This window comes from Pelodiscus sinensis, chromosome 4 (genome assembly GCF_052426305.1).
Source record: "Pelodiscus sinensis isolate ZL-2025 chromosome 4, ASM5242630v1, whole genome shotgun sequence".
Taxonomy (NCBI): Eukaryota; Metazoa; Chordata; order Testudines; family Trionychidae; genus Pelodiscus; species Pelodiscus sinensis.
Window position 1 is genome coordinate 66374748 of NC_143055.1, and position 21511 is coordinate 66396258.

At 42.1% G+C, this 21511-nt stretch overlaps 1 protein-coding gene across 3 annotated transcripts in view; it reads left to right on the forward strand.

Moving 5' to 3' along the window:
* Nucleotides 1-21511, forward strand: part of GPM6A (glycoprotein M6A) — a 347633-nt gene that overhangs the window by 279606 nt on the left and 46516 nt on the right. For all 3 annotated transcript variants that reach the window (XM_006131600.5, XM_006131599.5, XM_075930227.2), the window contains exon 2: nucleotides 922-1114. In XM_006131600.5, the coding sequence (XP_006131662.3) occupies nucleotides 922-1114 (193 nt within the window). The remainder of the gene's footprint in view (nucleotides 1-921; nucleotides 1115-21511) is intronic.

Sequence of the window (21511 nt, forward strand, 5' to 3'; positions counted from 1 at the left end):
GCCAAACCAGTCAGGATCACCTGTCAGAAGTCCAAGATCTATCAGAATATCCCAATCTACTGGCTGGTGATTACTGGTCTAAAGGTTTATAAACAGTACAGTGGCTTACTTTTTGCCTCACCTATAATATTTAAACTATGCTCATTTTCTAGTTCCTTTTCTGATTTCACTTAGACTGGTGTAAATCAGTAGTAACAGCGCTAACCTAAGTGGAGTTATACTGATGTAAAAGGCGCGAATCAGGCTATAAGAGTATAGAGGGGATTTTTACAGGCACTTTTGTCACTACCTGAGAGTCAAACAATGTGTTTGTCCTCACCCCAAGATACCAGTGAGGTATTATCACTCTTTCACAGAAGTAAACTGATGGAGAGAGGGACTAAATTATTTGCCCAATTTCTCTCTCAGTCTGTGGTGGAGCCAGGGAATTGAATGTAGTTCTGCTGAACCTTATGCCACTGTTTTGATTACTGTACCATCCTTCCTCTCTGGTTTTGTTTAGGTCCTCTTCTATAATCCATTAGCTGAACAACTAGAGTAATGATTATAGGTTTAGCCTAGTTTCAGCATGGTAATCTGCTCTGAATAGAAACACCAGAAGCACGTAAAATAAAGGGGTTTCACACTGCTTAATAGTTTCCTTTTATTCAGGATTGTTGTTTAATGGGTCAAATAACAGAGAGTAAGAGCTGAATGAACCACCTTCCCTTTCAAAAAAGTTTTTCCTTATGTAGAGGTCGGTGTCTGGGTAAAGAAGATTGTATTGTTGATGCCCAACGTGATCTCTTCTTGGTCTGCAGTCTTCAATTTCCAGAGTGCAGTATCCATGAATGCAAATATTGCCTTACTTAAAAAATGTACCACCGCTTTTAGGATAAAAATAAAATAAAGTGTGTTAATACTGTTTTCTTTCCCACGCAGGGTGCTTTGAGTGCTGCATCAAGTGCTTGGGGGGTATTCCCTATGCCTCTTTGATTGCCACCATCCTGCTGTATGCTGGGGTCGCACTGTTCTGTGGCTGTGGACATGAAGCGCTCTCGGGAACTGTCAACATTCTGCAAACCTACTTTGAGATGGCAAGAGCTGCTGGGGACGTTATTGATGTTTTTACCATGTAAGACTTTTTAACATTTTGTAACTGATTTTAAAGAGGCTGAAAATTAAGAATAGGGAGGAAAATGATTTTTATAAAAGTACCCCAAAATAGAGGCACAGATAGTATTACCCAAGTACACGCAGTAGTATAAAACAGTAACTATAATTTTAATTTTTCCTTCCTACAAGTAATTTAAAGTAAAATTTAGAATCTGGTAGTAATTAAATACTAAGAATTGCATCACTTTTTGAGTAATTGCTGTATTTTTGTTATCTTTATAGGTGTCCCCCATACTTATAATTGTATTAAATGGATTAAGTAATTAAAATGTATTATGTAATATATAAAATATTCATTAATTGTGAGTAACTCACTGTATACCCCAGTCATAGTTTTGCTTTGTGTTAGTAATTAACTTTGATACCTACTAAACACATTTCCATGTGGTTACAGATCATTAGGAAAAACATAATCATTACCAAAGGCGAAATGTTCTAGCAAAGGTGAAAGATGGATCAGAAAGCCGTGGTCCTGCCAAAGCTGGGGAAATAGAGACCCTATGCACAACCCCACATGGCAAATATTAGTGAGGACTCCACATTTGCCAACCATTCAAAAACTCAGGAATTCATGCCCTAATCATATAATTAACCTTAAAAATTAATTACCATTAAATAATGGTGTTGGATTGTTTTTAGTTACCTTCTTGTTATTGATTCTTTAGAGTTCACATTTTCAAGCTTTCTCCGCAACTAAGAAGGCAAGACTCTTACTTTATTATTTGAAAACTGAGATGCTCATATAATAACCAAACCCCAGGCGTTTAAGAAAATATCCAGATGATATCATTATCAGGGCTCGACAAATATGCTTATCTACTCGCCCGTGGGGAGTAGATTTCAGCTGGTCGCCCCATTCACCGGTGTTCCGTGCATGCTCAGTGCGGGTCTCGCGCATGCACGGTGCGGGGCTGGCGAGTGGCTTTCGCCATGGTCGTCCAGCCCTGATCATTAAGTATGCTGGGTGTGGTGCACTGTCCCATCTAGTGACACAGACCACTTACAGAGAGAATAATGAGTCTGCTATACACTTTAGCTGAGAGCCAGCTGGCTCTTCAGTTCAAGTGGCAGAGGCTTATGCATTAAGCTACAGAGGTTTCAGGTTCTATTCCACATGGTTGATGTTACAAGAAGACTTGCATAAAAATGTCAAGAGTTGACAACAACTAGGACTTCATGGGTCTGGATGATGGAGACTGAGCAGAGCTCAGAAGCAGCAGCTTAACAAGGCATGCTCCTTTCTCCCTACAAATAGCATTGTATATTTTCCCACTTAGGCTGCAGCGGGCTCTGAAACCTAGCAAAGGAGTATGTCTCAGAGCACAAGCTCCAGCCTGAGTAGAAACATCTACACAACTATTTTTAGCCTTGTAGTGCAAGTCTGAGTCAGTTGACCAATCATCTGAAGCTTCCTACTGTTGAGGTTTTCTCTGTGTATATGTATCCTAGTACAATATCTTAATCACATCTGAAATAAAATGACATATCTTTATGGTGTCCTTTGTTCCTTCCTCATAAAAAACATCCTCTTCCCAGGAATTTGAAAGGAAGTTCTGATCCATATGGGTACAACCCAGTGTTTCTCAATGCGGTCCGTGGACCCACTATGAGAAACCTGCTAACTGGCTGCTTCCATTTGTTTGTTTATTGGCTCCCATTTGTTTGTTTATTTCTTTGAGGCTCCCATTGGCTGTGGTTCGTCATTTACAGCCAAGGGAAGCCACGAGAAGTAGCAGCCACTTCCCACAGCTCCCCTTGGCTGCAAACGATAAACCGCAGCCTGTGGGAGCCTGAAGGCTCCATGGCTGCGGAACCAGTAAATAAACAAACCCGAGTAGCCAGTTAAGTTTCTCAGACCAGTGTTTCTCAAATGGGTCCGTGGACCATTTTGAGAAACACCGGTCTTAACCTAAGCTGAAGAACCTTCCTTTTCACTCTGGGAAGCATCATTGTTCCTCCCTGAGTCCTCACAGAGAAGCAAAGTGATTTTGCCCTCCTCGGGTTACAGTGAAAAACAGTGACAAAGCTGGAAATAGCCATGGGATCTGTATTCTAGCTCAGTCCTGTACCATCACCACCATGCCTCATTATACATGGATTTTCTTCATAACTACTGGCAATGAGGTTTGTTGGATTGGTCACCAAGAGGCAGCCATGCAAATCAAGTAAATCACCACTTTTCCACATCGAAATTTCATCACCCTAGATTTGAGAGAGGGGTCAGAGCTTGTTATCTGATCTCACTGCTCAACTGTGCAGTTTATAGTGCACCTGGGAAACATGTGGGTTCTGCCTTTTTTTTTTTTTTATCCCAGCATTTAGAATAATGTGTATAACTTGACTTCACAGCTAAGGTTCAGTGTTACCACTGAATGAAAGATCAATCATTTTATTAGACTGTAAGTTATTTTATTAGTCTCTAGGAACCCATTAGTGCAGAACTGCTGCAAATCAATGCTTTCAGTTCATAGTGAGTTTTCCAGGTTCCCATGTTGAATTCTTAAGTAAAAGTATCAGTCAAGGGCCACAGTTCCAATGCAGATAATTCACTGGAAATGATAAAGGAGCCATAAAGCCAAATTTAATTTTTTCTTGAAATCTAATTATTTGACTTCATCCAGGGATTTGTTTTCAGTCTTACTTAAAAGCACATGCTTCCTTGGCAGCCCTTTCATTGATCTCTGACTCCAGCTAATTTTTCAATATGTTAGATCTAAAATAAAATCTTGAGAGAGAATAAACTTCTTCAGTGAAAGCAATGAAGTGTCACCTGTAACTGGACACAATGTACCATTCTGTTTTCTGCCTTTCTTATTGATTTTAATAAATATTAGTTTCTCCTTAAAGGTAATTTTCTAGGGACAGTCTGTGATTGGTGTTTTGCCACAACATAGTTCAGCAAGTGGCAGTCCAAAAAGCCCTCCGAAAATCATGTCTTGAAAGGCAGAAAAGCAGCAAAATTCTGTAAATAAGTAAAAATAAATCATTTAATCATTTCTCCCTTTTATGATTAATTGCCTCTCTATCTGTGAACTGTCTCACAATAGACATCCATTCTGATCTTATTTAAAAGAGAGAGAAATTGAGAGAGCATCCTAAGTGATCAGTTTTTAAGAAGCTTTTTTCTTTAATGCTGCCAGTGCTGTGAATACTGCTGTGTGACTCTGTGACAAATGTACAAAGCAGATTGTGCAATGGAATTCATTGTGTTGACATGTATTTAATCATGCTTATGGTTTATTGACATGGTTTCAGTATGTCATGTGACCAAAAAAATCAATCCACATCTGAGAGCTGTTCTGCCAGGTTGGCAGATAAAGGTCTTTTACTGCTGCCATAGGTACATTTGTGCAAAATCCTAACAGCACAGCTTGTAGGCCAGCCTTTATTTATTATGACCTTTCATTCTTCTCAACACATTTACAATCTTAGATTATTTGCTTACATTATGTTTTATTGCTTATAATCATGCAATGTAATTTATGTGGATAAGCACTCACTGCTATTTAAAAGCAGGAGTAGGCACATGTAGAGAAAAGCACACCCTGTGGATAGTACACACTTGCTCTTACTAGGTCAGAAACAAAAAAGCTGAAATCTAATAACATCTCTTCTTAACTCCAGGGCTTCTCGTGCAGATCAATGCTTCATCAACCTCATTAGCTGATACAGTTGCTGTTTGTTGCAGCCTTTGAATAGCAGTCCAGATCCAGGTTTTAAATTAACAACTTTCCATAAGAAAATTAATAATCCCATCTCCACTTCTAGAATTTTTTAATGTAAGCTGAAAAAACAGCACAATAGTGCAGTACAATGGTGGTTTCAAATTAGTTAGGCTGTAAACAAAAACAAAGAAATGACCAGAATTCAAATGCCATGTTAGAAGCAGTGTTAATATTTGTAAAAAGAATGGGGCTGCTACTAATATGTATTCTGATAGTGCCCACAATTTGTGTCTAAAAGGAAAACAAATCTGAGCTGTCTACACTGGCCCTTTTGCGCAAAGCTTTTGCGCAAAAGGGACTTTTGCCTGAATGGGAGCAGCATAGTATTTCCGCAAGAAGCACTGATTTCTTACAGTAGGAAGTCAGTGCTTTTGCGGAAATTCAAGCGGCCAGTGTAGACAGCTGGCAAGCTTTTTCCAGAAAAGCAGCTGATTTTCCGGAAAAACTGGCCATTCTAGACACAGCCTTATAGACTGGGGCTTTGTTGATACTGATGGGGAAGTAATATCCACAGTTCTCTCCTCTACTGTTGTCAGCCGACGGTCAGGGCTCCCTATATCTGTCCCTTAAGACCGGCTGAAGTTCTTTTAAATTGTGCTTGGTTCTGTTACAGCAACTGAAGGAGTCAGGTTAAAGCTTAAACAGTTACAGGTTTATTAAAGAAGCTTATAAATCATATGGTTACAATGGCTATTGCTCTATTTCTTAACTACTAGCAAAATATAGATCTTAAAAATGGTTACAAAGAAGATAAAGATAGAAAAATAGAAATAATGGTACCAAGTAACAGCTTACTCTTTCTATGTGTACACTTAAGACAGAGGACCACATCCAGGTACAATTTTTACCCCCTTCTGTGCCTCTCGACTCCAGCATGTCAGGCCAGGGCCGGTCCCTCAATTCCTAGGAAAGTTGAAAATACGAGGTGGGCGTCCCCATAGAACCTCGGGAGGTCAAACACCTAACCTGACCAGCAGGTAGAGGGTAGAATGACACTCAAAGTGAGTGTGTGCTGGGCCCATCTTTTATACTCATGGGGTCACGTATTTCTCTTTCTTGTCTGTCATGCCAAATGGGGCTGGTCTATCTTTTGTGAGACCAGTTCTTACAAGGGAGTTGTGAACTTAATTTACACTTGTAAGAGAGAATTGAGATGATTAAATTGGAAGTACTGGGGATTCTTTTCTCAGTGGGAAATTCCTCTCCCAGGGACTGTGTGTGTTCGAATCAACATAGGTGTCAGCCTGACACTTCTTGCAGCCTCGAGCTTAGCTTATTTCCTTAATCGTTACGCAGAGTCAGAAACTTGCATATCCTGGTCAAAGCAGATCTAAGCTTAATAGCTATGCTGATCTTCTTATTGTTCCTTCTCTGCTCTGTATACAGACATCTCAGAGGGCAAGCAAGATTGTTTGAGATGGGGCAGTCTGTCTGGCTACAACTGTATGGTTTGTTTTGTTTTATGGTGCTCATGCCCATAGTTTCAGAGCATCCACAATGAGAATGTCTTACCGCATGTTTTGTTTTCCATATAGCAGCTTTGCCCTGCATAGGTTTTGCCTTGGCTCTGGTATCTCACGCTTTCTTTCCTTTACAGTGAATGAAAAAATCACATCTCTGTAAGGTTTCTCTCAGTCAGTGATGGCAGTCCTCCATGTTTAATGTATGCTTCTGGTCTTCTTGTCTGTTTCTGTTGTGTTAAAAGAGCTATTAATAATATTGCCTTAGGGACAAAGCCAATAAAATTAACGGGAATCCTGACTGATTAATAGTCCCAGCAAGATTAGCTGTCTAGTGAAGAAGAGCATATATGTGTATAGATGTAAAGTCTGTAATCTTAGCCTGTGTAATATTTTATACTTTGCTCTTCAACATAGTATTGGATAGAGATATAAATCTGACTTGTTTGCTTCAGAAATGCTTGAGCTTGAATTATCTCCTACCCATCATACTTATGGCTGGAAGGAAAGTTCCTGTGGTATCACATCAACACAAACAATTGCTAGTTAATGGCAGACAATGTCATTGGTCTTTCAGAGGTATCATCTTTACAATGAATAGCACCAGTTATTAAGGAAGTCAAGTAGTCCAACATAAATCAAGTGGTCCTATTGCTATATACAATAACAATGGAAAAGCACCTATAATGAATGTAACTCTATTTTTATCATAGTTGATACAAACCAACTAGCAAAGATTCTAGCAAGATGAAAAATGGATCAAATGAAACTTGTGTGGATTCAAAAAGTTATGAAAACTTGTTCTGTTTTTTATTTTTATAAATACTAGGGGACTGTGCCCCGTGCTTGCTATGCTTGCCAACCCCCTGTCTGTAGTCACTGTAGCAGCCAGAGAACCTGTTAATCTTGCATTGATTATATAGAAAAGTGAACAAACAAAACTGTATAGAAAAAAAACCTGTTAATTGGTCTGTTGCTCACATAATACATGTCACAGATGAATCTACAGTCAGATCTCAATTTTGCAGTTGGTTTTGGTTAAAGCCCAAGTAAGTGAGACACTGAGATTCCATTTTCTAGTATGCTGATGATGTCATTCTGTCACGCAGCAGGAAAAACTTTTTTATAGATAGAGATTTTGTCCTTACAAAATAGTCATTGGATTGGCTCGGTGTGTTTTGATTTGAGACGTGCAATGCTTAATTTATTTATCTGAAGAAACACTATTTTCCCTGTGGGTGCCCCACGCAAGTCTTGATGCATCCTTGTGCCACTGATCGGTGTGTCCTCATGCCTAGCAGTGCCCCATGAGCCCCGCCTGTGCACTCTGTGTCTCGCGCTGTTGTTGTCGGGTGCGCGCATGGTATGATCTTCCTCAGTTATTTTTCTACCATCCTTGGCTGAAGATGGAGTCATAGCACTGCTCTCCTTTTCTGACATGAAACAAACAAATAGTATAGTTAGTTTAGAAATAGTTCATAAGTTTAGTCAGTTCATAACTGTTTTCAACGATTCCTTCAGCTTTAAAAAAAAACATCTGGGCGAAACTCACACAGCACACAAGTGCCCTCATTGTCTAAATATGACAGTGAGAGCCAGAAAAGACTATCCAAATGTGGCTCAAAGACCTCCAATGGGAGAAATCTCTCTAGCCATCAGGGTTAAGTCCCAAGAAACATGGGGACAACAGAAGCCCAATGACAGGGCTGGCTCACTGCCTCGTAGAGGCTCACAAGTGTCGCGGGTTTCCCCGGCACAATCACTGCCTGCACTTCCCCAAGCTTCCCATTCCCCAGTGCCATCAGTCTCCAGCACTGCGGAGAAATGCAAGAGTACATCAGCTAGGAGAACTGAGTCGGAGCCTAAGCACTTGGCATCCGCCTGTGCCACTAATTCAATGGTGCTGACAAAGCCTTTCACATGCCACCACCGCTGGCTCCCACAGGTGCCACAGCACTGCCAGAACAAGCTACCCCTAGGCAGTTGGAACCGGAGCACAAGAAAGCGTATAGAAAGATGTACCATTTGCAGAAATCTCCACAGCTGGGTACATCGCTGATACAAGGAGTCTGTTCACCACTCTCTCCAGTTTCGCTTCATGCTAACCTGTACAGGCAAATGGCAGAACGGGCTCCCCACTCTTCTACACTGCTGTCACCACGAACTGACCAGGCTAGTGAGCTTCGGAGTAGATTCTCATCTTGCCATTCATCCCCATCAGGATCAGTGGCTTCCTGGCATTCATTTCGAGATCATTCTCTTCAACCACCACAACTTCGTGGCTTAACTAGCTGTGGCTGTAGCCTACACTCGATGAAGGACGCTCATATCATACTCCAAACTTTGGGGATGTACACCCCACCTAACAAAAGACACAAATACATCCCCTACCCAAGACCAAGGTACTCGAACTACTATAGACAACAGGAGAGGCCCTATGATAACAGGCCCAAGCAATGCTCCAACAAAAGAAGGACTCAATATAACCAATCCTCGAACACTCAATCGGCTTCACACACGGCAAATTTGAAATTTTGGTCTGGGGTCTGAGCAACAACCCCATAGATCCAGTGCATCCAAATGTCACCTTTCATCACCAACTGAGATCCTTCTAGCAAGAATGGGCCCTCATTACTATTGTCAAGTGGGTTCTTGAGATCACAATCCCTTTTACGTCTGTTATCCCTACCCCGTCCCTCTTCTTAGGACCCCTCTCACGAGCTCTGTTACAAGCAGAAGTACAAAAGCTACTCACCTTAGGGGCAATAGATTCCCACAAAACATCAGGGATCAGGGTTCTATTCCAACTATTTCCTAATGGCCAAGAAAACAGGAGGCTGGAGGCCAATTTTAGATCTCAGGAAACTCAACAGTTTTTCCTCCACATGAAATTTAGAATGGTGACTCTTACAACTATTATACCCTCACTGGACAAAGGGGACTGGTTCTCAGCCCTTAACCTTCAGGATGCATACTTTCATATAACCATTCATCCTGCCCACAGGAAATTTCTCAGATTCGTGATAGTTCAAGATCACTAACAGTACCGAGTCTTCCCTTTTGGTCTCTCCGTGGCCCCTTGAGTGTATTCCAAAACACTATCCATGGTCATGGCCTTTCTCAGAAGACAAAATGTCATTATTTTTCCCTACCTCGATGATTGTCTAATCAAAGGACCTACATGTCAACAAACTATAGCCATGACAAACACTACCAGAGAATGCTTCTCTTGACTTGGCCTCCTCATAAATATCCACAAGTCCACCTTGCAGCCCACCCAAAAGATAACATTTATCAGGGCACTTCTAGATACAGTGACAGCAAAAGCCTACCTGCCACTGCAAAGATTCAAAATGCTATGCAACCTTATTTGGGGGCGGGGTCAAGAATACACTCTTCACCACTGTCCGCACGTGTCTCCAAATACTGCAGCTACAACCTTTGTTGTCGTATTCGTGAGACTTCATATGAGCTGTCTACAGTATTGGCACACGACTGTCTATATTCCAAACCACCACAGCCTCACAAAGCATCTCACACTTCCACTTCCAGTTCTACAGTCTCTCGACTGGTGGACTTCTCCAACCAATCTGCTGGCAAAGATACACGTTCATCACCCAGATCCATCAGTAGTGATCACAACAGATGCATCACTTCTGGGCTGGGGCACCCATTGTGGCACATTGATGATCTCAATGAGAGATGCACCTTCATAGCAACATCCTGGGATTCAGGGCCCATGCACTCACTTCCTCCCCCTGATAAGGGACAGAACCATTCGCATCCTCATGGACAACACACCCTCAATCTATGGGGTGGGGGGGGTGCCCGATTATGCTCACCATGTATAGAAGCAATCAGATTTTGGAACTGATATATCAAGAATTACATAACTCCAACCGCCACTTACATACCAGGACAGCAGAATATCATGGCCGATAAACTGAGCAGACACTTCTCAGAGCAACACAAGTGGGAGATCAACACCAATGTTATCTTTCCAGTTTTTCAGAAATGGGGATTCCCAGTTATAGATCTCTTTGCAACAGTAGCCAACTGCAAATGCCATAGATTCTGCTCCCAAGCAGGCCAGGGCAAGAGATCGGAGGGCAATACTTTCACCATTCGCTGGACAGCTCCCCTACTTTACGCCTTCCCACTAATCCCACTTTTCATCCACTCAGTGTGCAGCGGCTGTCAAAAAAGCAAATAGAATGTTAGGATTCATTAAAAAAGGGATAGAGAATAAGACAGAAAATATCTTATTGCCGCTATATAAAACCATGGTACGGCCACATCTTGAATATTGCGTACAGAAAATCTCAAAAAAGATATATTGGCACTGGAAAAAGTTCAGAGAAGGGCAACAAAAATAATTAGGGGTTTGGAACGGGTCCCAAATGAAGAAAAATTAAAATGACTTGGACTTTTCAGCTTAGAAAAGAGGAGAGACTAAGGGGAGGGTATATGAGAGAGGTCTATAAAATCATGACTGGTATGGTAAAAGTGAATAAGGAAAAGTTATTTACTTATTTCCACAATATAAGAACTAGGGATCCCCAAATGAAATGTATAGGTAAGTGGTTTAAAACAAACAAAAGAAAGTTTTTCTTCACTTTGCGCACAGTCAACCTCTGGAACTCCTTGCCAGAGGATGTGGTGAAGGCTAGGACTTTAACCGGGTTCAAAAAAGAGCTAGATAGATTCATGGAGGTTAGGTCCATCAATGGCAATTAGTCAGGATGGGTAGGAATGGTTTCTCTGAAGGTGGGAGTCAGGGAAGGGATCATGTGGTGTTCCCTCTCTCTGAGGTGTCTGGTATTACCCACTGTAAGCAAGACAGGATACTGGGCTAGATGGACTGTTGGTCTGACCCCAATATTGCCGTTCTTATTTTCTCCAGGGTGATCAACAAAATAAGCTCCGACCAGGCCACAGTAATTCTTATCAGACAGTCGACTAGTCTTTAACATCCTTAACACAAACCCACATACTTCATTCCAATTGGCACTGTTGCTTATGGTAAAAGATTTTCAGTAGTCCGTTATAAATCCTACTATCCAGAAATGTGTATTCTAGATATAAGAAAAAGATCAATTGAAGCTGAAATTCAGCACTTAGATGCCACAGGAAAGATAATTTATAAATGCTGACATATTGATAAATGTTCTATACGAGATCTAAATGAACACACATTTGTATAAATAGATTGGGGAAATGGTTTGTCTATTTTACTATCTATAAAGGTCTTTGTATGTTCTGCAGTGCTACAAAAATTTCCAATAAATTTTCTTGCTGAACTGATCCAAAAGATTACCTTTTCCTCCTTCAAATCCCTCCTCAAGACCTTCTTTGTAATGTAACTCCTTATAAAGCCTATATGGAAAAAACTGGTACTTATATTGGAAATATATATTGTCATTTAAAAAAATCGAATTATGTTTTCCCACACATTTTGTACGTCATTTCTCTTTTTTGCATCCTCCTATTGGATCTGCAAAAGCATGCTCTTCCCAGTGCTAAACCCCATTAACTTCAGTTAGCATGTCACAGAAGCTCTACCTGCAGGGACACAATTGCAGGACCCAGGGGCTTGGCTTATAAGACCTTTCTTGCCAGAGAAGATGCCTTTTATATTCTTTGTACAGTGCCTAGCATGGTGGAGCACTGACCCTGACTGTGGCTTCTGGGAGTTGAGTTAAACTGTTAAAAACTGTTTGTCATTGCATGTGTTTGTGTTGTGAATAGCTTTAATTGCTTTAAAAGATAATTCTACAATATCATCTTCTCACTTTTGATAATTTGAAAGAAAAATGTAGAATTATTAACCATAGAATCATCTAAAGAGATGTGCCAACTTTTTATGGGGGAAATAAAGATAATCTAGGGAATTAAAGACCAAACACAGTGGCAGGGGGGAGGGGAGGGGAGAGCTGACACCCGTGAGGATCTGGCTTTAAAAGACAGCTCCCCATGAGCACCAAAGCTGCCTGCGCTACCGTCTCTTATAGAGGCAGCGGTGTGTACAGTGGTGGTGACAGGCAGCTTTCAAGCAGGCTCCACTTGTGTGCCAGCTCCATGGGGGCACGTGCCACCCCGCCCCTGCCTCCTACAAAGTCAGCACAGGGCCGGGGGAGGGCAGACAGGAGCCGGTGCTTGGGGGATCTGGCTTAAAAGCTGGTTCTCACCAGCACCAGCTATCAGAGGCAGTAACGTGGGCGGTGAGGAGGCCAGGGAAGCTATAACAGAGCAGCCTCTGTCCATGGGGAGCTCGGATCCCCCGCAGACAGTGACTACTGCCACCCCATGCTGCTGTCTCTGGTGGTGCAGCAGTAGTGCAGAGTTGCAGAAGGCTCACCAGTAGTGGGTCCAGAGTGAAATGGTTGCAGGCCCCATCCCTGGGGACTATTGAATAATCAAGTAACCACTAGGATTTCATGTGGTTACATGACAACTCAGTTACACAATATCTAACAACTCTATACAGGCAGTCCCCGGGTTACGTACAAGATAGGGACTGTAGGTTTGTTCTTAAGTTGAATCTGTATGTAAGTCGGAACTGGCGTCCAGATTCAGCCGCTGCCGAAACTGACCAATGACTGACTACAGGAAGCCTGAGGCAGAGTTGCTCTGCCCTGGGCTTCCTGGAATCAGCCGCTGATCAGTTTCAACAGGCTGAAACTGGATGCCAGTTCCAACTTACATACAGATTCAACTTAAGAACCCCAGGCGTCCCCAAGTCAGCTGCTGCTGAAACTGATCAGCGGCTGATTCCAGGAAGCCCGGGGCAGAGCAACTCTGCCTCGGGCTTCCTGTAGTCAGCGCTGGTCAGTTTCCGCAGCGGCTGACTTGGGGACGCCTGGGGCAGAGCAGCTGGGGTGCTGCTGGATTGCTCCAGTAGCGCCGCTCGTCAGCGCTACTGGATCAAGCCAGCAGCACCCAAGGTGCTCTGCCCCTTGCGTCCTGATTCAGCCGCTGCTGAAACTGACCAGCAGTGGCTGAATCGGGACGCCTGGGGCAGAGCAGCTGGGGTGCTGCCGGGTTGATCCAGTAGTGCCCAGAGCGGTGCTGGGGGACCAACCGGCAGCGTCCCAGCTGCTCTACCACAGGCGTCCGGAGAAAAGCCTGGTCTGCTGTTGGAGGGGCGGGGGGGGGGCACACTAGCTGCGCCCCGCCCCCTCCCAGCAGACCAGGGAGACGCAGGCGGCGGACCGAGACGCACCGCGGTCCCGCCGCCCGGGTCCTCCGCGGCTTTGCTCCGCGTCTCTCTGGTCTGCTGGAGACCAGCAGACCAGGGAGACGCGGAGCAAAGCCGCGGAGCACACGTGCAGCGGGACAGCCCAGACGTGCCACGGCTGTCCCGCTGCCGGCGTCCTCAGAGGCTTTGCTCCACGTCTCCCTGGTCTGCTGGAGACCAGTAGACCAGGGAGACGGGGAGCAAAGCCTCGGAGGACGCCGGCCGCGGGACAGCCGCGGCGCGTCTGGGCTATCCCGCTGGCCGCGTGCTCCGTGGCTTTGCTCCGTGTCTCCCTGGTCTGCTGGGGGGGGCTCTCCCTCCCCGAGCAGACCAGGGAGACGCGGAGCAACTTTTCTCGCCCCGGAGGACGCAGGCAGCGGGACTGTGGCACATCAGGGCGTCCCGCCGCTCCCGTCCTCCGGGGCGAGAAAAACCCCGCATAACTCAGGGACTGCCTGTACTAGGAAAGATAAAGGAACAAATTAAGGAATCTGTTTAGAAATATCTAGAAGATAATAGTTGTACGTAATAGCATGGATTTTTCAAGAACAAATTGTGTCCAATCAATTAATAATCATAATGTATATTTGCATGTAATCCATTTTTTCCTGAGAGCATACATTGTAAGAAGTGTGGAATTTGTATGCTTGTTTGACTTATTGACTGCAGATTGTTTTGGAACAAAACCAAGGAAAACAATATTTTAAAAAGTTTTGTGGTGTTCAGGTTTATCAGTGACAGGAACTCTTTTTGAAATTACAGGCCGGACATCTCTTATCCAGAACCATTGGGACCTGAGTGGTTCTGAACCAGGGAATTTGCTGGACTAGAGATGGTTCTCTGTCATAGCCCCCAGCCACTGACTCTGCCTCTTCCTCCCACACTCCGCCCCATTTGGCAGAGGGACTCTCTCCAGCCCCTGCCCGACTGCCTGCTAGATCACTGACCCTGCTGCTGCTGCTGCTCCAACCAGACTGCCTGCCAGGCCCCAGCAGCTTGTACTGTCATAAGCTCCAGGCCCGCGCTACCACAAGCTACTGGGGGCTGGCTGTGGCCCTGATTAGGCTGGAAGGGGCTCGGGCTCCAGTCTCTGTCCCGCAGCAGCCTGTGGGCTCTGGCCCTGCTTCCACAGGCTGTTCAAGACTCTGGCCCCACAATGCTGTGGGCTGCTGGGGCTTTCTCCAGCCCCAGACCCAGTCCCTCTGCCACAGGCCAAGAGTTCGGGCTCCTGTTCCGTGGCAGCCCATAGGTTCTGGCCCCACTTCTGTGGGCTGGCTGGGGCTCCAGCCCCACGCTGCTTGGGGCTGCTGCCAGCATCAGCTTTGGTCCTGCTTCCACAGGCTGCCCAGGACTATGGCCCCTGCCCTGTACTGCCGTGGGCTGTCACCAGCTTGATCTTGTACTGCCAGGGGTTACCCCAACCCGTTCCCAGTGTCGCAGGCTGTCAGGGGCTGCCACCAGCTCCTGCCCTATCCTGCTGCTTCAATCCAGCTCTTCCTTGATTGCCCTCCTGTCACTAGGCTACCATGGTTCTCTGGTCAAGAAACATCGATGGTCTATTGCCAGACTAGAGAATTCCGGTTTTGTGAGATGCATCTTGTATTTTATTTCACCTAACAATTGTACAAAGATAAGGCTACATCCATATCAGGCTACTGAGTAGCATATACCCCAGTACAGGGCTCATTCAGACAGCTTTGTGTTTGTCAGCTAGACCATGCTGCTGTTCACTGCTGAGAAATGTCCCATTTTTGCTTTGAGAGACAGCACAAGTATAGTAGTGCAAGCTGGGATTCTACAGCTCCAACTGTAGACACATCCTCAGATAGGTAAGTGATGCTACTCTTTTTGCTGTGCATGTTTCCATGTATTGATAACAAATTTTCCATTTATACAGCACTATTATCCAGTTAGAACCAATAGTGCATTATAAAACTTACTCAATGGGACAAATTTTGCCAGAAAACCAGTGGACTATATGGGGATGGAATTTGCCTGCTTCAACCCAGGCTCCAAAATTATACAGAGGCCACTCCATAGGTTTTTTGGGGTAAGAACTGTGGAGATATATTCCAGGGTGGGGCCTGGTGTTATAGTGCATATTATCTTGGCTTAATGGTGCTTCGTTTCCATTATGATCTGCTCAAATTATTTTGCTTCTGGCAAGTAGGTTGTTAAGAGTCAGAATATGGTTGCACAATGATGATATGTTTGGTATTCATTCAGTTGACTTAGAATTTGTACTAGTAGGATGGAATTCACTCTTGTGCTAAGTGTTGGCCCATGGCCTATGCATGAGTAAACTCCCAACTACTTTTCTTTTTATTAATGTGTTAGAGGATAATAGAAACTCATTTAAAGAACAAGTATGATACAGAAGAAAATAATATTAATGAATACATTTCAGTTTCAATTAAAGCACTATTTAAGTAAAAGAGACAGTTGCTCTCACATTGGAATGATTTTGTTGTATGTACAAAATAAAGCTTGATAAAAATAACATCAGAAAGTTTTTATGCCAGAAATAGTGGGTCCAATCCTTAGCTGATATAAATTGGTGCAACTCCATTAAAGTCGGTGGAGCATGCCAGCATTTGGCCAAATACATTTGCAGTCTTAGGCAGTGAGGAAAATTCCACCTTCTAACAAAAAGAACTGTTTTGCATAGAAATCTGACACTCCATATGCTAATAAAAGCAAAGACAATAAATATTCTTATCTAAATAAAACAACATTTAGGAGGTATTATCACAAATCTAGTCGTACCTTCATAGACATAGATGTAGCAACATTTCAATGAGCAAAGAGCAAAGAGAAGCGATTTTAATCAATGCATAACAAGAAATCTAATGAATAACAGAAGATGTCCTTAAATAGGGCACTCTCCAAATCATAACACAGGAGGAAAGAACTACTTAAGACCAAATCAGCACATTGTCAGATCTAAATTTCTTTCAGAGAAATCAGTCTTTTAAAAAAAAACCACATACATGAAGGTGCTTGTTGAATTTACCAAACTGAGAATTCTGGAGACTGATGTCCTCTATTTAACTAGATGATTTAACAAGCAAGACCAGAGGAGCTTTTTTTTTCTAATTCTAGCCTGTCAATGTCACAATCCAGTAAGAATGAAGTCAGTCTGAGCAGTGACAGTATATCCAATTGCCTAATATTGATTGCAATAGAAGGCTTTGTCCTAGCCTATGCTTGCATTGACTTCAGTGGGCAAATCTCATGGATAATGTTGTATACACAGGCAAACATTTGCAAAATCAAGGTGTTATCTGGTAAAAAAAAAATACTTCCTTGCACACTTCAATAGGTCAGTGATATTTCAGCATAATTAAGTGGCACTGAGTTTGCTAAATTCAGTAGCCTAGGGATTAGATTCTACCTGTATTTATTTGGTGAACATCCAGTCACAGACCTCAGAAGCCCACTAATGAAGAATGAAGCATGGGCAGAAAGTGCCTGCAAAGTGCCTTCCAGTGCGTGGCTGACAGGGCAAAAGTAGGGATTTTGATACAGAAACTACTAAATGCAAAGTGCATCTCCTCAGCATTCTCCATGGCCAGGGCTTCTCTGGATTCCCACCACAAAAAATTAATTGGTAAATCTGCTCCTACAAACTATAAGTTCTGAGGCAGGGCAGATGGCAATGCCATTCTTTGCCTTCCCTCTGGATGAATTCCCAAGAGTTGTGAGGGGATCAGCTGGTACAAAGAGAAGTAAATTACACCTCTCTCTGCCAACATCAGTGAATTTGATTCCTAGCCTCTGAGTATTAACCATTCTTGCATTCTGGCATGTAATATTAAAAGAAATGAACTTTGGTTTCATAACCTTTGTGCAAGTCTTGTATTTTGTTTTCTATTAATTAGTGGGCATTAATATCCCAGAACAAAAATTATTCAAATTTATCAAGACCTGACCCTCCCCCCCCCAAAAAAAAATCTTATGGATCATGCTCTGTATTTATTTTTGAGTAGTATCTGTCAAACTTGAGAAATGAATCTAAAATATGAACTGAGGTGTGCTAATCTAATCAGCATTTTCATTTATCTGTGAGATTTGTTTATTTGGAAATAGAAATATGTTAAAATGCTAAATATCTGGAAGGAATTTAACGTTGTGTCCAATTTATCACCATTGAGTTTATTTGCAATTATAGATTGAACCACTCTAATCTGTCACCCTTGGGACTAACCAGTGTCAAATGAAATTTGCCAAACCCCTGGAGATCAATATTGTCTAGCATCATTACCAATGCTCACTGTGCTCTCAAAAGACATTTGGGGTACATTTTAGAACTAAATAATAGCACAGAACAATGAGAACCAGGACTGGTGGCTGTAAACAAACTTTATTGGATGGTGGGAAGGGTGGTCAAAACCATTATATATCGACATCTGGCTAACTAAAATCATGCTGGACTAAAGATGTTGCCAGACCAGAGAGTTCCACACTAGAGAGGTTCAAACTGTACAGTCTTTTAACACCTGTGTTCTTCTTATTCCATTATCTCTATTTGGAGAAGTTACCTTACACATTAATTATATGCAGTGTTGTGGTCCTCATGTTGGTCCCCAGATATTAGAGGCAAGATAGCTGAAGTAATATGTTTCATTGGAGCAAATTCTGTTGGTGAGAGGCAAGCTTTTGATCTTATGTAGACTATTTCTCCAGACCTGAAGAAGAGCTGTGTGCAAGTGTGAAAGCTTGTCTCTCTCACCAACAAAAGATGGTCCAGTAAAAAATATTACCTCACCTAACCTGTGTCATTATACATTCAGACAGATACGAAATGGAGTTTTATACAATGCTGCCAAATCCTGGGGAATTAGTTTCATGGTAATACTAAATGAGGTTGCTCAATGGACAACTAAACTGCAGGAACAGGAGGACTTTATCTCTTATTGAAATAGAAGTATGTACACACAGAAAGACATGTTATTAACTGTGCAGAAGCACTATTAATATGAGAATCAAGTGGCACAAGGCAAATCCAAAGAGAGTATTGTTCTTGTTAATCGTCATTTAAGTGTTTGCAATATATAAGTATATTAATTTAAGAATATCCCCTGCCTTGGTTAGAATTTTGAGCATTCCAAGGCAGTATAAAGCAGCTCAGATGGAGGGGGAAAACTCCTCTCATTTTCTGCTGACCAATTACTGATTTTTTTAGCATTCGGAATGGAAAGTGCACAGTGCTTAGGCTGCACAATGTAATTGTTTCAGAATGCCTACAGTATTAATCCATTTTAGGACACACACAGTAAAAAAAGAGGAAAGGCTCATAGCTGACAGGTTTAAAAAAAAAGATGAGATCCTCAGTTAATCAGTGTAAGTTCATTTATTGTAATGGAGCTATGTCAGTTAACACCAGCCAAGATCTAGCTCCTGGTTCTCTCAATTGGAGCCAATGTATAGTCTTGGGAGAGGCAATATACAAATATGAAGCACAAAAGCCTCCTAATCACAGCTCTTTGCACTCTCTCCTTCCACACAGCCACCTTACTCAACAAAACAAAGAATAATAAATGGCCATATTCAGCCAGTTAGTTCATAGGGGAGTTCTGTGCACAGACTGATGGCAGAGCATGCTAGTTACCTCCTTCAAAAACAGGATAATCCCTCCCCATCTTCCCTCTTTTTTTTTCTGCTATTTATACTCTGGATCCCTTAACTCCATTCATCTGAAGAATTGGGTTGTGCCCACGAAAGCTCATGATACCATCTACCTTCTTCATTAGTCTCTAAAGTGCTGCAGGACCATTCGTTGTTTAAATTGTTTCAGTTACAGAGTAACACAGCTACCCCTTTGAGACAGGACAATCCCTGTTGAATGAACACCTCAAGAAAAACAAGGAACCTTCTGATAATCAGAGTGCCAGCCCAGCACATTTTCAATCTGCTCTTTAGGAACACCCCAGTCAGAGAGCCTTTTCCCCAAATGCAGACTACCCCACAGCTGAATTCCTGAAGAATTGAAATGTTCACAGGTCTGGGATGTGAAAGAGCTCTAGCTTGTTGGAATACAAGCCCCACATGTCCCGATACTCTGTCAGTCTTTGAAGGTATTCTTTTGTGGGGTGGAGGTGTTTAGTTAGCAGGTAACTAATGTAACATTAGATACCAATGAACACTGCTAGTCTTGGATCAATACAAGATACATTTTGATGTAGAATTTACTGTCTCAGGGCTTATGGCCCGAGTTATGTGGGAAGTCAAATTAGATTAAAATAATGCTCTAAGAACACCTTCAGTTCTGTGAGCATGTGATTGAACTGCTTGCTTTTCCTATATCAACTGGCTATCAATCCAATATGAAGGAGAGCCCTTTTTTCCCTAGCACCCCTTTTTCTCCTGGGAACCACCTGAATATTCTAGGAGGTGGTGCCCTTCTCATTTTTGCAAATAGTATCTATGAAATAACTATTTGAAAATGTTTTCATTTTTTGATCAGCTTGATGAATGATTGAATAATATTTTGCAAATAATAGATTGCAAATTTTATCACATTTGTGAATTTACCTTTCAAACAGCAGAATCTGTATCATTTGTTACAACAATCTCTTCTCCAAACGTCATAGCTTTTGAATGTTCATAAAGCACTTAGGGTTATCTTATTAACCATTATTGTTTTCTTTAATTGAAACTAGATTTTCTAAAGAACTAGAGAAATACTGAGGAGAACTGATGTGGGAAAGAACAAGATGACCTATTTTTTTTAATCTGTCACTTGATTCTGCTGGAACAGGCCTCTCTGCACTTAATAGCACCCTATTTGTTCTTCGAAGATGACAGCACACTCGGGTGGCAAAGTACAGTGGCTGCTACTGTTAGGGAAAAATTTTTTTCTCTAAAGCTATTCTTGTCTCAGGTTGGACTGAATCCAAACTCAGATTAATTATATATAAAGTATGCTTAATATGGGTTGATTAATAATCAGCTCTAGAAAAACACGAGAGAAAGCTGTATAGTCAGACTGATTTAATTTAGAAAAGTGGAAGCACAGCTTGAAATATAGGTTGGAAAAATCTTCTGAACATGTTGATCTCTTCCTGAACAGGTCTATAACACAAAGATTTTTTTGACCAAATTTCTGACAATATACAAAACAATTCTTTCTTTACTCTCTAAAATTACACTACCATCAACACAGTGGTTCACAAAAACTTCATTCAAAAGTGTTTCTTCTTTGTCAGCACTGTTTGTATGTACATATACAACCTATGTTTATACAATATCGAGTTTGCAAAATCAAGCTCTCAAGTTAGAAATGGCTATAAGTAAGCTTGTCTTTGTAACCGTAACTCAGCCATTCTAACATAATCTGCAGTGTGATTACATTAATTACATGATCATACATTATTTTTCTGACAGGGTCCCTGAATGGGTAGTTATTCTATATTTCTTTTCATCCTCTTTATTTAGTATATGGTCTAGGACATTTAATGTACTGCATCCAGATACTGCACTGAATGCAAAGTTTCTAATTTTGGCTTCAGTCATCTTCCCACTCTGCTCCTATTAAACCCCTCAGACTACTTTTTTTCTCTGACACTATATACGATTCAACCCTCTTTTTTTCTCTCCTGCTCCTATTCACCACATCCCACTCACTGGCTTCTGTCTCCTCCTATGCTCTTTCCTTACACCGTTTTGGGGGGTCTTATTGCAGCACAAACAATACCACCATTAATAATAAATATTTTAAGTCATGTTATTCCCATGCGCTACAGTCAAATTCAAATCTAATGTTTAAATAATGGGAATTTCTGAATATTTCACTAGTCCTTCCTTTTAAAATTTCTTCTTGCCTGAGTCTGTCAAATTTTTCATTTTGTGATATGATTTCCTGGGGCAGACTAAGGCATACATAAGCCTTAAACATTACAAAAGGTTTTAGTTTGAGAGGTTTTAATTTATTT